General features: G+C 36.5%; 2 protein-coding genes across 2 annotated transcripts; both read left to right on the top strand.

The window, feature by feature from the left end:
• The first annotated feature begins 1162 nt into the window (after positions 1 to 1162).
• pdhb (pyruvate dehydrogenase E1 subunit beta) lies at positions 1163 to 7125 on the top strand. The gene is made up of 10 exons (XM_048182661.1): positions 1163 to 1321; positions 1420 to 1479; positions 2738 to 2845; positions 3349 to 3411; positions 3500 to 3535; positions 3615 to 3900; positions 3976 to 4086; positions 5780 to 5871; positions 6208 to 6349; positions 6656 to 7125. Exons 1-10 carry the CDS (start codon positions 1286 to 1288, stop codon positions 6799 to 6801), a joined length of 1080 nt encoding a protein of 359 aa, XP_048038618.1. The 5' UTR covers positions 1163 to 1285; the 3' UTR covers positions 6802 to 7125.
• A 938-nt stretch (positions 7126 to 8063) lies between these two features.
• Positions 8064 to 13732, top strand: kctd6a (potassium channel tetramerization domain containing 6a). The gene is given in 4 exon segments (XM_048182662.1): positions 8064 to 8441; positions 8814 to 8924; positions 11586 to 11777; positions 11779 to 13732. Coding segments are annotated over 3 exon segments (714 nt in total). The 5' UTR covers positions 8064 to 8441; positions 8814 to 8897; the 3' UTR covers positions 12274 to 13732.
• Positions 13733 to 16257: the final 2525 nt, after the last annotated feature.

The following is a 16257-nucleotide window of genomic DNA, read 5'->3' on the forward strand; positions in this document are numbered from 1 at the left end:
TTTTTTTCAGGATTCCTTGATGAAAGAAAGTTCAAAAGAACAGCATTTATCTGAAATACAAAGCTTCTGTAGCATTATACACTACCGTTCAAAAGTTTGGGGTCAGTAAGAATTTTTATTTTTTTTTTTTTTAGAAGAATTTAAAGAAATTATTATTTTTTCAGCAAGGATGCATTAAATCAATCAAAAGTGACAGTAAAGACATTTAAAATGTAACAACAGATTATATTTCAAATAAACACTGTTCGTTTGAACTTTCTATTCATCAAAGAATCCTGAAAAAAAAAAAATACTGTACACAAATATTTTGTACATCTGTGCACAATAAATGTTTCTTGAGCAGCAAATTGACATATTAGAATGATTTCTGAAGGATCATGTGACACTGAAGACTGGAGTAACGATGCTGAAAATTCAGCTTTGCCAATAAATTACATTTTCAAATATTTTCAAATAGAAAACAGTTATTTTAAATATTTCACAATATTACTGATTTTACTGTATTTTTAATTAAATAAATGCAGCTTTGGTGAGCAGATGAAACTTCTTTATAAAACATAAAAAATGTTACCGATCCCAAACATTTTAACGGTAGTGTATGTACAAATTTCGTGTGGTGTTTAATTATACTGTAAATGTAGTTCATAGAAATTATAGTTAATATTATTAATAATAGTTATAAATAATAGTTTTATTTTATATTTCAGCTACATTTTCCTCATAATATATTTAATATACATGTACAGATCTCATGTGATTTATAATTATATTGTAAATATAGCTTTTCACTGAATGCCAGAAATAATAGGCACTAGTTTGTAATGATTATATTAAAAATATATATATATTTTAAAAATTTTACATTATATTTAAAATATTGTTTTTAATGTAATTTAATACATGTGTATTATCCCATATTTATTTTGACCCTATATTATGGCAAATTGTGGACATCTGGCAACTATTAAAACTTGTTTATTTCTTTTTTAGCTTTAGTTTAGTTCCTCTTTCAACATACATGACTTTTGGGTTATTTTTTTAATCATTTTTTAAATAGTGAAGCAACTGATTAAGAAATCATTGATTTTTGTTTTCTATAAAAAGATTTTTCTCTTGCCCTTGGACGCCCAATGACAGCCAGACGGCAACTTCCGTTGTTGTCATGAGTCAGCTGCACTGATTGGCCCCTGTCACCGTATTTCCTGTTCTGATTTTACAACGCGCTCTCTGATTGGCCGAAGCGGCTGGCATGACAATCCCTCCTCCAGACAGAGGACAGTGAAACATGGCGTCTCTGAGGTGTTTTCTGCGCTCGGGGAAGGTATTTGTGTGGAAATATGGAATCTTAGCAACATATTAGGTTTGTGTTTATGAGAAGAGAGGTTTAAGGCTGATGTTGGCTGTGTGTTTGTCTCTCAGAATGCCGTTTCCGCGGCTCTGCGGAGGGAGTTTCACAGGACGCCGCCGGCTGCGGTGCAGGTCAGTGATGCTGCTTCTCTCACCTTCAACAGATGCTGTGTGACAGCTAACACAAAACCTTTCAAATCTGCTGATTATTAGTATGTTTCCTCAACCAAATAAGGGTCACCATTGAGTCAGCAATATGCATGTCAAATACACCATGGTAATAGCATGTTTTGGGCATGTACTATGGAAATACCGTGGTGTTTTGAACATGTACCATGTTTTAATGGACATTGTTTAGTAATATTCCATGGTAATGCCAGAGTTTTTCTATATTTGTTTACCATGGTACCCTGCTGGTTTTGCTACATGGTATTACCATGCATTTCTTTGCAGTAATTTTGAGTGTCATGTAAATATCATTGTAAATGATACAATATTTATTCAGTGTCATGTATCAAAATTATATGCTATTACCATCTAATATATGTATAAATGTTGCATTATATTGATTGAAAACATTCTGTACGCCTTTTGTAATTAATACACTTGATTATTTTGTAAATTATTTTAAAACTATCATGGAAATATTTGGCATACTTCTCATAATTTAATATTTAATATACATACAGATCTTGTGGTTATACTGTAAATATTGTTAATTAACATATTTATAAATTGGCAATTATTTTACAACATAAATGATTATAATTAATAACTGATATTTCAGATCATGTTGTCAGTATAATTAAATAGATGTGTATTATTATTTGATATTTATTTTGACCTTATTGACCATATTTTATGGCATATCATGGAAAATGAAAACCAGTAAAGCTGGTCAGGTCACATTTTTCACCATTCCTGAAACATTGCGTCATTGTTTTATCTTAATAGTGAAGCAACTGATTTAGAAATCATTGATTTTGGGTTCTATAAAAAGATTCTTCTCTTGCCCTTGGACACCATTGCTTTTCCGTATGTACCATGGTAAAGCTATGTTTAATGGTAATATTTTATTTTTTGGAATTGTATCATAGGAAAACCATGGTGTTTATGTTTATTTACTATGTTTTTGACATACACACTGGCTTATTATATTTTGTGGGAATTTTATAATGTTTTCTTTTAAATGTGCCATGTTTTTTTTTTTTTTTTTTTGGTACATGTTCTATGCTATTACCATGTCAGTATATTGGAGTACCATGTAAATCTCATAGTAAATGAATACGATAATCATTCTGTGCCATATTTTACCATGTGATGTATGTGTAATTATTGCATTTTTTGTTGGAAAACAGAACATGTGTTAATACGCTCTCGATTTTTGCAGGTAACGGTCCGAGATGCTCTTAACCAGGCCATGGATGAGGAGCTCGAGAGGGATGAACGGGTTTTCCTCCTTGGAGAGGAAGTTGCACAGTATGACGGCGCGTATAAGGTCAGATGAAAAAGTTTTTGCACTATTTTGGTCATCGATAGCACCAAAGCATCTCTTAGGCCCTGTTTAGGCCTGGTATTAAGGGTGCTTTCACACCTGCCTCTTTTAGTTTAGACTTATATTACATCTTGTGTATTATAGGTCCATTGAAGACCCCATTTTTCTAACAAGCACTCACAGAAAGTGTTTGGTGTGGTTTTGTGGAATGAAATGAAAGCTGCTGCTCTCAATATGTTTTTCTGTTGTCTCCGGGAGCGTTCGAAGTAAATATAGATCATCCTTTAGATCGAACGGTTTGGAAAAGCTCATACTTTTACCCGCCCATAGACCTTCCTCTCGAAGAAATCAGGACAGAAGTGGTTTAAAGTGGACAAAAGAGACAGATTAAACACCAGGTGTAAACTAGGATGTTTCTCCCTCGTCTACTTGTGATCCTATCGAACAAAACACATCCTAGTACCAGGTGTAAACAGGGCCTTAAATTGGCTTGTATTGGGTTGCAGGTTAGCAGAGGCCTTTGGAAGAAGTACGGAGACAAACGCATCATTGACACACCCATTACAGAGGTGAGAATGATGACATATTTGTGCGAAAATCGTTTCCGTATGTTCTTAATTATTGTGTTTAATGAAACTCCCTTCTTTATCCATGCAGATGGGCTTTGCTGGCATCGCTGTGGGTGCTGCCATGGTGAGTTTTTCCTGAAACGATTATTATAGAAGAATCTAAAAGCCACGTTCCCAAACTAACCCATCACATCTTTTTTCAGGCGGGTTTGAGGCCAATTTGCGAGTTCATGACCTTCAACTTCTCTATGCAAGCCATTGACCAGGTCATCAACTCGGCTGCCAAGACCTACTACATGTCTGCTGGCTTTCAGGCCGTCCCGATCGTGTTTCGCGGACCCAACGGCGCTTCGGCCGGTGTGGCGGCTCAGCATTCCCAATGCTTTGCCGCCTGGTACGGACACTGTCCCGGACTGAAGGTGGTCAGTCCCTGGAGTGCAGAGGACGCCAGGGGCCTTCTGAAATCAGCCATCCGAGACGACAACCCTGGTGAGTTCCTCACCCGATGAGGCTGACGTTCAGGATGTAGATGTCGCTCTGACTGTCACATCATGTCTCTTTCAGTGGTGTTTTTGGAGAATGAGCTGATGTACGGCGTGCCGTTTGAGATGTCCGAAGAGTCTCAGTCGAAAGATTTCCTCATCCCTTTTGGGAAAGCAAAGATTGAAAGACCAGGTGGGTTTGATATGAAAGAAAACACACACACACACACAAGATGAGTAATAAGTAATTCCATCTCAGCATTTTTCTACATTTATGGAATTTTTGTAAAAAAGCAAATTATTGCGATTATTATTGTTGTCATATTTAAAATGACCCTGTCACAACTAAAGTGGCCCAAAAGAGAAATATTTAATAAACGTTACTTTTTTTTCATATTTACTAAATATTTTAATATTATAAAATAAAATATGGATTATTATTATTATTATTATTATTATTATTATTATATATACAAATTACCCTGTAACAACTAAAGTCCACCAAAAGAGAAATATTTGATAATTAAATTTTCAGTAAATATTTTAATATTTATTGAAAAATTGAATATTTTAAAATAAAATTGTATGAATATTATTAATAGAAAAGTACTACTACTACTATTATTATTATATATAAATGGCCCTGTCACAACAAAAGTTGACCAAAAGAGAAATATTTAAAATGGTTGAATATTAATTAGGGCTGTCAATAGATTAAAAAAAATTTTATCGCACACTTTTTTATTAAGCATACACTATTTATCGTTTAACACGTCCATTTTGCCATCATTGCCTGTATCCAGTAACTAAACCATCAGATTGAAGTGTGATTTTCACAAAACTGTATTTTTAAGCTTTTTTCAAGGTAAATTTAGATGTCTTTCCAAAAAAGGACACCAAATATCCAAATGATATGATTTCATATAATTCATACATTTATGTACACCAAAGCACCCATAAAAAAATCACAGCAAGAAAAAAAAAACATTTCAGAATTCACAATGTATAGTATGTGCAACAACAAAGAGCTTGTTTACATTTTAGACAAGTCAAGTTGCCATACTAAACAGGACCACATGGAGATGCCAAAAAAAACCTAAACCAACTGCCTTACCTGCATATATTCTAAAGTACACAGCAACATACACAAGACAAATCCAAACATTATCCTGTATGTGTGTGAAAACAACATGAATGTACTGAAATGATTATACACGTACTGAATACAATGTACTGAAATGATTATACGCTTATACATGATTTGTTTTCACATCGATATAACGGACTCACGCGTGCTTCTGTACATCACCGCAATCGTTCTTACTTGGATTGCAATCCTCAACCATCAACTTTCATAGCGAGACGCTGGTTTGCTTTATCCAGCCGAGAAACATAGTTTTCATATCATCTGGCCATACAGCGGTGGGATGTTTCGACGTTCCGGTAAGACTGGAACAGAGTGATGCGGGAGGGCTCGTGCTCTTCAATGACAGAATATGATGGAGAGTTTGTGTTTTAAAGCAAAACAGACACTGGAATGAATAATTCTCTCTTGATATCAGCATGGACTTTAAGATCATCTAACTGCGTAATGTAAATTACATTATGATGCAATTTTACATGCTTCCATAATTTTTTTTGCGTTAATTTATATATTAATCGCATACGTTAACGCGTTAACATTGACAGCCCTAATATTAATATATAATTTATATTTTGATTTTCTTACTCTAATATTTCTAATAGTATTCATCTTTCTCTATCCTGTGAAAAGTCTATAACTGTCACTGTTAATCACTCTTACTTGAACAGCAGTTAATCAAATTTTGCATCATTGCTTTGATCTGAGTTGCTCTCTGCATATTAATATTGATGGTCCGCTGCAGGAAATCACATCACTCTGGTGTCTCATTCCCGAATGGTCAGTCTGTGTCTCGACGCTGCTGCTGTCTTGGCCAAGGAGGGTATCGAATGTGAGGTATGACATCATCTTTTCAGCCTGTAATTGTTTTAAACACCATTTTCAGACATTTGATTGATTCAATATACAGTTTTTAAGGAAAAGTTATTTAAAACGCATTTGATTCATAGTCAGCGAATCAACAATGTTTGTTTTTTGGGCAGTCATGTAAAATGCAATGAAAGAAATTAATATTTTTTGTGATTTTTTATTATTTATTTTTTTTAATCATTTTTGTAAGACATTTACATTTGCTCAAGAAGGGAATTAAAATCATCTCACATTTAACATTAATTTCTATATGCTTATTGAATAGTAACTAAGAGTTTGAACTCACTGTGTTTTCTCCTGTAGGTGATCAACCTGCGCAGCATCCGGCCTCTCGACACAGAAGCCATTGAAACGAGCATAATAAAAACCAATCATCTCATCACTGTCGAGGGCGGCTGGCCTCAGTTTGGAGTCGGGGCGGAGATTCTTGCCCGGATCATGGAGGGTAAATATTACATTAATGCTCTCATGAAGTCATTTGCTTTGTTCAAACTGGAGCACTAGCACACTGTATTTTGCACAGAATGTAGTGTATACTGTTTTATTTTATAATTTAGAATGCAACAAACATTTTTAAACAGTAGTGTGTATAGTATATTGTTGTCACATGACCTCACTATGTTGCATGATTAATTAAATACTACATATTATGTTCTTTCAGAAATAGTCAGGAGTATGTCATTCCAAACATACCCGTTGTTGTGTCCTGCTCAGTATGTAGATTTATTGTTATTTCTTTTTTTAATTCAAGGTCCTGCCTTCAATTACCTCGACGCCCCCGCGGTCCGAGTCACGGGTGTAGATATTCCAATGCCGTACGCCAAGATTTTGGAAGACAACAGTGTACCACAAATCAAGGACATCATCTTCTCCGTTAAAAAGACTTTGAACGTTTAACATAATATCCCCATTTCAAGTCTCATTAAATATTAAATACTACATGTTCTCTCCCATTTCTGCATCAATGTTTGGGGAAAAGAATGTTCTTTTTCATCTTTCTGTTACATGGCTTTTCCCTCATTGGCACTATATTAAAATGATTTTCTCATTTTGACTCTAAAATGAGGTTTTGTCATGACAGTGAGGTTTGTTATGGCTATCAACAACCAACCATGTGTATTATGCTGTAAATTCTACTGTAAGCTAAAATAAACTTTTATCACAGTGGGTTGTAAGAATGATTGTGAAGTCCTCATAAACAAATAAATTGTTCAAATTTTAGATGAAGTTTTGGGTTTATTTCTGTGGAATAATTAACATTATGAAGATGTAGGCCTCTGCATTTAAAATAAAAATGAACTGCAAAAAAAGAAACATAAATATTAAGTACATTACACTTTCCGGGACCATATTGACCTTAAAGGGTTAGTTCACCCAAAAATGAAAATTATGTAATTAATTACTCACCCTCATGCCGTTCCACACCTGTAAGACCTTCGTTAATCTTCGGAACACAAATTAAGATATATTAGTTGAAATCCGATGGCTCCGTGAGGCCTCCATAGCCAGCAATGACATTTCCTCTCTCAAGATCCATAAAGGTGCTAAAAACATATTTAAATCAGTTCATGTGAGTACAGTGGTTCAATATTAATATTATAAAGCGACGAGAATATTTTTGGTGCGCCAAAAAAACAAAATAACGACTTATTTAGTGATGGCCGATTTCAAAACACTGCTTCAGGAAGCTTCGGAGCACAATGAATCAGCGTGTCGAATCAGCGGTTCGGAGCACCAAAGTCACGTGATTTCAGCAGTTTGGCGGTTAGACACGCGATCTGAATCATGATTTGACACAGAAGAATCATAACGCTCCGAAGCTTAATGAAACAGTGTTTTGAAATCGGCCATCACTAAATAAATCGTTATTTCGTTTTTTTGGCGCACCAAAAATATTCTTATCGCTTTATAATATTAATATTGAACCACTGTACTCACATGAACTGATTTAAATATGTTTTTAGTACATTAATGGATCTTGAGAGAGGAAATGTCATTGCTGGCTATGGAGGCCTCACGGAGCCATCGGATTTCAACAAAAATATCTTAATTTGTGTTCCGAAGATTAACAAAGGTTTTACGGGTGTGGAACGGCATGAGGGCGAGTAATAAATGACAATATTTTCATTTTAGGGTGAACTAACCCTTTAAACTGGAACTGCTGATTGATTGAAGTGTTTTGGATGATGGACTGAACATGTTACAGAGAAAGAAAGGGCGAGGATGTGTGTGATGGGCGGGGCTTCTGTCGTGGGTGTGTCATTTCCGCTCATCCCACATTGATGTCCCTGTCCTGTTCTGTGACTCCACAACATAAACATCACAATCATTTTACAGCCTTTACTCAAGCAGAACGAGTCGCTTCAGAACATAAGGGTTTCAGAATGTTCCTGTATTGTGGAATAATCACGAAAAACCTCACAGGAAAGCAAAGTATCCTTATTTAAACCTCCTGTCCTCCATATTCCTGATGCTTTGGACGAGAGGAAACAACTGAAGTACATTGGACGAGAAGAAGAGACTTAAATCCTAAAATTGTACGTATTTGTAACGGGGTAAGGTGATAAGTGAGCATTTTTATTCACATAATGCGATCGATCGTAGATTATACTTGTTTTGTATCATTTAATACAGTATCATTGCAGCCGCTATAAATGATACGCGTGCTGCAGCATTGATCATTATCCGTAAATTTCGTTAATATTGATAGGTCGCTGTTTTTCGTAGCTGGTGTTTATCTTATCTCGTTTCTTTCTGTGACGTCGCAACAAAATGTGGTGGGATGCAGGGAAGCCCTTATAGGTGTCCTTCATATGCGTCATTCATTTCACTATTAACGTTTCCATGGTGATCTATATTACAGTTGAATATGCTGTGTAAACTATGAAATATTGTTTACATTTCTTTAGTTTACTGCAGGTGAAGTGTTTAAAGCCCATAAAGGCTGAGAGAGCGTCATTCATCACCACCATAGAAGACAAACAATTGGCCACATGGAGAATGGAGACTGGGCACACATGGTAAATATAAACAATTAGAATAATGCAGCGGTTCTCAAACAAAAACAGCGTCAGCATTGTTTACTGTATAAATGTAAACAAAATGTTCAAAACAAAAAAATATTTTTGTACGAAAAACGAAATTATTTTCTTTCTGTTTGCAAGAGTGTTTTGGGTGGTTACTAGGGTGTTGCTAGGGTATTACTAAATGATTGCTTCCTGCTCTTGTAAAAGCCAACTCCTATGGCAGTATTTTAAGTTAACATTTCTTAATAGCAACACATTTTCATGTTCCCTGTTCTAACACTAATATGGTTAGAATGCCTTTCTGTGAAGTAGAGTGTTTTGCATTGTTTCTATGGTGTTGCTAGGGTGTTGGTGGCGATGCCAACGTTGTTTACTGAACATATGTAAACAATATGCAAAACAATAAATTATTTTTATGAAAAAATATTTTCTCATGCAGTTGCATGAGTGTTTTGGGTGCTTGCTAGGGTGTAGGTAGTTCTTGCATTGCTATGATGTTCCAGCTGGTTGCTAAGCTGATATTAGTGATGGCCGCTTTTGTAAAACACGCTTCATGAATATTCGAAACCTTTGCAAATAATTTGTTTCAAACCAGAAGTGCGTATCAAACTGCCAAAATCACACGATTTCAGTTTTAAAAAAAGGAAGAGTATTTAAAAGTCTCTTATTGGTCTGATTAACCAAACTCTTCATAAAACGAACAAAAAAAGCCCTACAATTTAGTAAAATATCACATATTATAAATACACTTAATATTCATTGGTATTAGAGGATTTATTAATTGCATTTAATAGATTACATCATCAATAATGCATATGCAGTTGATTTATAAAAGGTGTTTTTATGCATTTTTAGGCTGTTTTTGTTGCATTTACACTGTTCTTACCAGCAGGGGTCACCAGCGTGTGGCGTTTTGAGCACTTTGAAACAGCGAATCATTTTGATTCAATTTATTCCAAGTTTCAAAAAGCTTTGTTTCTCCCATCACTAGCTATGTTGTTCTGGGTAGTTGCTAGGCAGTTGGCAGGGCGTTACCAAAGCCACTGGAAGGCAAGCCTGCAACTTTTAGCAAAAAAAGTGTAACGGCTAATGCTAACGCTCCTCCTCTGGCGGTATGTAGGGAAGTCGACCAGAGGCTGTTTTTTGAATGCAAGTCAATGGATGAAAGGCTTCACTATGCTGATTAAACAGCTTTTGTGGGGAAATAGCTAATCATTTAATGAATCGACAGCCTGTTTGCTAATCTGCAGCATGTTTTACACTAAACAATGCTTTCATTGGGAACTATTTGTAGATTTTAGCTTGATAAAAATGTATTTTTTTTAAGAGAAGGCATTCCCTATGTTGCGACTGATGTCACTGCCATTACATGATAGGCTGAGAGGTGCCGCATGTGATTAAGTTAACCGTTACGCTTTCTCCAAGAGAGATACAGGTAAGGGATACAGACACTCTCATCTCCCTATAATATACAATATCTGGCGTTACTAAACGGTTGCTTACCACCTTCAGAACAGAAGCCAGTGGCTCAAAAAGAAAACAACCTTTGTGGGTCAGCCATTTTGTCTTATCCCAGTGGTCCATTTTGTCTGAGATCAAGGTGTTATGGGGAACAGGGTTGAATTCAAACACATCTCATGTGGTGTTTACCATATGACTGGTGTGAAGCTCTGTTTACCATACTATAGTTTCCATAGAAACAAGTGATCCTAAGGGTTTTGTCAATGCAGCTGAAAGCAGCAAATGTTGTTTTCATGGCTGGACCCAAGCAAGCCTTCTTGGTCAACCAGCTTTACTAGGAAAAACCAAGCTGGGTGGAGTTTTGCTGGGTACCAGCGTGGATTTGATGGTCCGCCAACTAGAACAGCACCAAAACAATAGATCCGCATGGCAGTTTGTGTTGGTCTAAGTTGGTCTTTTCATATCAGTACAAAAACCATTCTCAGCAGGTACAACATACATCTTTTAATACTTTGAACATCTACAATTTATGTTCTTTTTTGTTGTAGATAATAAATACAGTTACCCTAAATGCTGGTCAGGCTGGTTGCTAAGGTGTTGGTCGATGGTTTCTAGGGTGTTCTGGGTAGTTGCTAGACAGTTGCAAGGGCAATACTAAACAGTTACTTACCACCTTAAGAACAGGATCTCCATTGGCTTAAAAAGGAATAGTTGTTTTCCTGTTTGAGGGTCAGCCATTTTGTCTTATCCCAGTGGTCAATTTTGTCTGAAATCAAGGTGTTATGAGGAACTGGGTTGAATTCAAACACATCTCATGTGGTGTTTTGAACCACAATCCATATTTTCTGAAGCTCAGTTTACCATACAATAGTTTCTTGTAGTAATTGTTGTTCCTAAGGGTTTTGTCAATGCAGCTGAAACTAGCAAATGTTGCCTTTAAGGCTGGACTTCAACAAGTCTTCCTTGGTCAACCAGCTTTACTATGAAAAACCAAGCTGGGTATAGTTTTGCTGGAGATTGACATAAGTTTGATGGTCCACCAACAAGTGCGGCACCAACTCAATGGATATGCATGGCGATTCATGTTGGACTAAACTTGTGTTACCATCAAGTACCATCTTGACATTCTCAGAAAGTACAAAATGCATCCTTAATGCTTTGAACATCTACTATTTATGTTCTTCTTTGTTGTAGATGATGGATACGGTTACCCTAAATGTTGGCGGCCATTTGTACACCACGTCGCTGTCCACCCTCCAACGTTATCCAGACTCTATGTTGGGCGCCATGTTCCGCGGTGATTTTCCCACCACACGAGATGCCCAGGGCAACTATTTCATAGATCGAGACGGTCCTCTATTCCGTTACATCTTGAACTTTTTACGGAACCTCAAAACTGACACTACCATGTGACTTCAAAGAAACAGAGCTCCTCCGGAAGGAAGCAGACTTCTACCAGATAGAGCCCTTGATCCAGTGTTTAGGAGACAATAAACCTCTCTACCCAATGGACACCTTTGAGCAAGTGGTAGAACTGTCAAGCACTCGTAAGCTGTCCAAGTACTCAAACCCAGTGGCAGTCATCATCACCCAACTCACCATCACCACCAAAGTTCACGCACTGCTTGAAGGCATCTCCAACAACTTCACCAGATGGAATAAACATATGATGGACACCAGAGACTTTCAAGTGTCCTTTACCTTTGGACCATGTGACTACCACCAAGAGGTGTCCCTTCGCGTGCATCTGGTGGAGTACATCTCCAAGCAAGGCTTCACAATTCGCAACACGCGAGTTCATCACATGAGTGAACGCGCTAATGAGAACACGGTAGAACATCATTGGACATTCTGTAGAGTTGCGCAGAAGGTTGAGGACTGATTGATGGTGCATTCATGTCTGGTCAAACATTACCATAATTACAATAACTTTTGAGATTGTAAATTGAGCAATTACGAGTTTAATCAAGACGTGAACTTTTTTTTAATACTAGTTGCGACTCAAAATTAGGGTAATTTCGAAATTACTTGAACACACCACATTAGAGGTCTGTGCGGGATGGATTTTTCAATCCCGCTCCCACAAGATTATTTACCGCTATTGCCCACTTCTGCCAAAAATATGTTAGATTTGATCCTGTTCCCACCCACAAAAGCCTGTAGGAAGAGGTCTACGCTAAATTTTTCAGTCCCAGTCCAGTTAGATTCTGTCTCATTCCTGTCTCTCTTAGCTATTTTTTCCAATTTCTACACACACAACACTTCAGATCTTCAGTTACAGACTTCTGCATGCTGTTATTATTCGATAATTATATTTTGCAGGAGCCCATGAGTCATTTCTTTCTCCCACTTCCAGCGCACATATCAGTATCTTCCCTCTCGTATCCATACTCAGCAATTCAAAACTTGTCCCACGTCCCACTCTGTTGCGTCGGATCCCGCGGATTGCAGACCTCTACTCCATATCTCCACTGCAGTTCCTAGCTGAGATAACCAACAATGAACACAATGGAAATGTTTTCTGTAGTATGTGTTCATGCGAACTAGTCCTATTGTGTTTTATGTGTCTTTCCACCCACTTCAGAAGTTTATGGAACAAAGGAACCTGAACAACTTGTTTTTTTCATTTCTACAAATACAGTATACCTCAATTTAGGAAAAAGTAACCTAAATTCCTTCCTAAATTGTCAAGTTTTCAAATCTATTTATCCAACCCTTAAATTAAAAAAATTAATATATATTGCATCAGTGTTAAATATACAGTATTCAATTAAATTTATAATATTTCCGGCAGATATTTTGTCCTGTGATTGAGCCTATAAACTGTAAACGGTTTGCATGATTCTGTGGTGTCTACACTATTACGTATTCAATCATATTTTCTCCCTTGAGATACAGAAAAAATATTTGTAACTTGCATGTTACATAGTATTTCCCCCCCAAAGCTCTAAGCAAAATAATACCTCTTATGGCCAGCTTCTGGACCAGGCCAAATCTTGGAGTAAACGTCCCATTTAAAATTCAGTTTAGTCTCAAAATGCATGTAAGACTCAGGCTAGCATCGCTGAAGATGAGATCATCTTTTAAATGGTTTGAAGACCAAGATGAAATTGAAAGAGTTTCTTCATGTTTGTAATGAATTTGAACTGCACATTAAAAACAGTAGTTTGATCATACATTGTGTGTTTCTGTTTGGTAGTAGACATCTTTGCAAACATTTTATTGAAAGAACATTTTGTTTTATTAATGAAATTTAATTTATTATTTTAATGTAATATATGTAATTGGCTTTTGGTGCCATTCTTTCAAATGCAATAACTTTAATAAATAACCGGATTATATCTGATTTTGAAATATTGAAAATACTGATTACTAGCTAAGTGGCTTTTACCTTCTTTTGTGCAGAGATTGACATAAAAGTCTTTTACAAGGTGTTGAAAACAACAGATCTAATATATGTATCATTCATTTTTAAGTAAATATGTTATTATTTATTTATTATACATTTTTACATATTAGTCATAATCCTGTTTCTTTGTAAATTTGGCATTTAAATCAGTGTATTTCTGTGCCACTAGTGGCGCCAAATGTAATTGCAGCCTGTTTGAGTGGTGTTACATAGCAACACCGACTCAACCAATGCTGCATGTTCAAGGCGGGGCTACATGTTTGCCCATCCAATGATAGATAGGAAAACGTTTAAAAACATCTGTTTGAGCACACTGCAGCTTTAGCGTTGAAACATATCAACAATTTCAGTAGTCATTGAAGTATGTTGACTATAACCACTAAACAAGCTGGTAACTGGCTCATAAGATCTCATACTTTTGTTTTTTTGCATCATGATTCAGCATTACTGGAATAGCTGGTGTGGCCTACCACCTTTTGTTAGCTAGCATTTGTCGTTGTGGTTTTAATTATAATTTACTCAGGATGTGGTGCTGCCACACATCTAAAAGTGATTTCTACCAGTAATATGTGTGTGCACGTGCGCGCTTGTACAGGTTTGGCTATACTTGTGATGGCCAAATGTCCGCACTTATATAGTGAAATATTATGACAAACGACTAGTGAGGAAATTTTACTGGTACTCACTAGTTAAAAAGGCTTAGAAATCGACCAAATTGTGTTTTTATTTAAAACTAGTATTTTGCACGTTTCTGTGATGGGTAGATTTAAGGGTAGGGGATGGGTTAGGCCATAGAAAATATAATTAGTTTAAGTTGTACTTTATTGTCCAACCTTGGCTGAAAATTGGTCTTTGGCCTTGACATACAATTAACAATCCACAATATATACAACAATAACAATACACAACAATAACCTGATATAAAATCAATGGGAGTCTATGCAGTTATGTCCTCACTAAAATAGAAAAACAAATCTGTGTGTCTGGTTCAGGTAAACCCTACGTTTTGGGACAAAATGTCCCCACAAAGAAGGCCCCCATGAGGAAAACAGCTTATAAATCATACTAAGTGATGTTTTAAAAAATAAAATGTAAAAATGCAGAAAGCTTTCTGTGTGGGTAGGTTTAAGGGTAGGGTTAGGGGATAGAATATACAATTTGTACAGTATAAAAATCATTATGTCAATGAAACGTCCCCACAAAACAAAACCCAATGTGTGTGTGTGTGTGTGTGTCTGTGTGTGTGTGTGTCTGTGTGTGAGAACATGTGCAGGTGTGGGGGCATGTTGCTAGTTCTATTTTGGTGTTGTCTAATATCTTGTGTCTATGTGCTGTGGTAATTTGAATTCTGAAGAAAAGGTAAGTGGTGTTTGCTTGTGTAACAATCATTGGCACTATGCTAGGGTTGTTGCCATGGTGTTGCAATGCATTTTATTATATTATTATGGGGTTGCTAGGTGCTCTGGGTGGCTGCTAGGTGGTTGCTCACTAGCCCCAGTCAAATTAGCCCATAGCCACGCCTAAGATATTCTGGTCTTTTGATATGGCCCGAGTTCTTCCTTCAGTGCAAGTTTGCATGATTTTTTGTCCATTTTATCGCCTGCTTCCCTCAACAAACCACATTTGAATAAAGCCGCGGTCACACTAGACTGAACGTGTGAAACGTCATCGGATGCTGCAACGGTCGTGAAATGACGTCACTGTCTACAGCTTTTTTTTTTTATATAGACCTTCCGTTTTTGTGGTAGCCCTGTATATTTCTATGGCATCGCTGTTGAAGAATAATTAGCTGGTGAAGTGAATTTACCTGTTGTAGAGTTAATGAAAGTTATCATGAGCATTGTTATGTTTAAAGCAGATGTCTTAACAAATGTCAGTAGACCGGGAAGATTTTAAATGAGCAGTTCATTCATAAATACGTAAGATCACTGTGGAAATACAAACCGGAAGTCAAAAGACAACGAGCGCAGCGCTGAAAAGGGGCGGGGCTACATAAGGTCTATATAAACATCAATTCAACATATAACATATAGTAATACATTAAAATGTAAAAATATACAACCTGCCCGACTTTACTGCAAAAATATTATTCTTTTAATTCAGCCAAGAGGTCATTTAGTGACGAACCGCTCTTCTACATCTTCATGATGCCATTGCGAATTCACAGGTCAAAGGACTGAAGTATTGGCATGCGTTTGAATGGAAGCAAAGTCAGTGGAATCAAAAGTGCAGTATGTGACCGCCCCTTAATTCATTTACCGATCGGTGTACGCTTTTGAAACAGCGCGTTTTAAACTGCCAAAGTCACGTGATTTCATTAAGATTCGTTACATAAAACTGTTTAGAAACGTTTTGAAATTTCAGTTGTTCGCCACAAGGGGCTGACGTGTGTTCATGCCATGTGATTTCTGTAATAAAGCTTCATATGCTGTCGAATGGCTCTAGCAGTATTTTGAT

This window comes from Megalobrama amblycephala, linkage group LG2, assembly GCF_018812025.1.
Source record: "Megalobrama amblycephala isolate DHTTF-2021 linkage group LG2, ASM1881202v1, whole genome shotgun sequence".
NCBI classification, from domain to species: Eukaryota; Metazoa; Chordata; class Actinopteri; order Cypriniformes; family Xenocyprididae; genus Megalobrama; species Megalobrama amblycephala.

Bases quoted from the DNA above. Each gene is read 5' to 3' on its own strand.
- pdhb (XM_048182661.1), top strand. From the start codon at position 1,286: ATGGCGTCTCTGAGGTGTTTTCTGCGCTCGGGGAAG. The intron at 2,846-3,348 runs GTCAGATGAAAA...ATTGGGTTGCAG, and splicing joins AGTATGACGGCGCGTATAAG to GTTAGCAGAGGCCTTTGGAA. The intron at 3,412-3,499 runs GTGAGAATGATG...TTATCCATGCAG, and splicing joins TTGACACACCCATTACAGAG to ATGGGCTTTGCTGGCATCGC.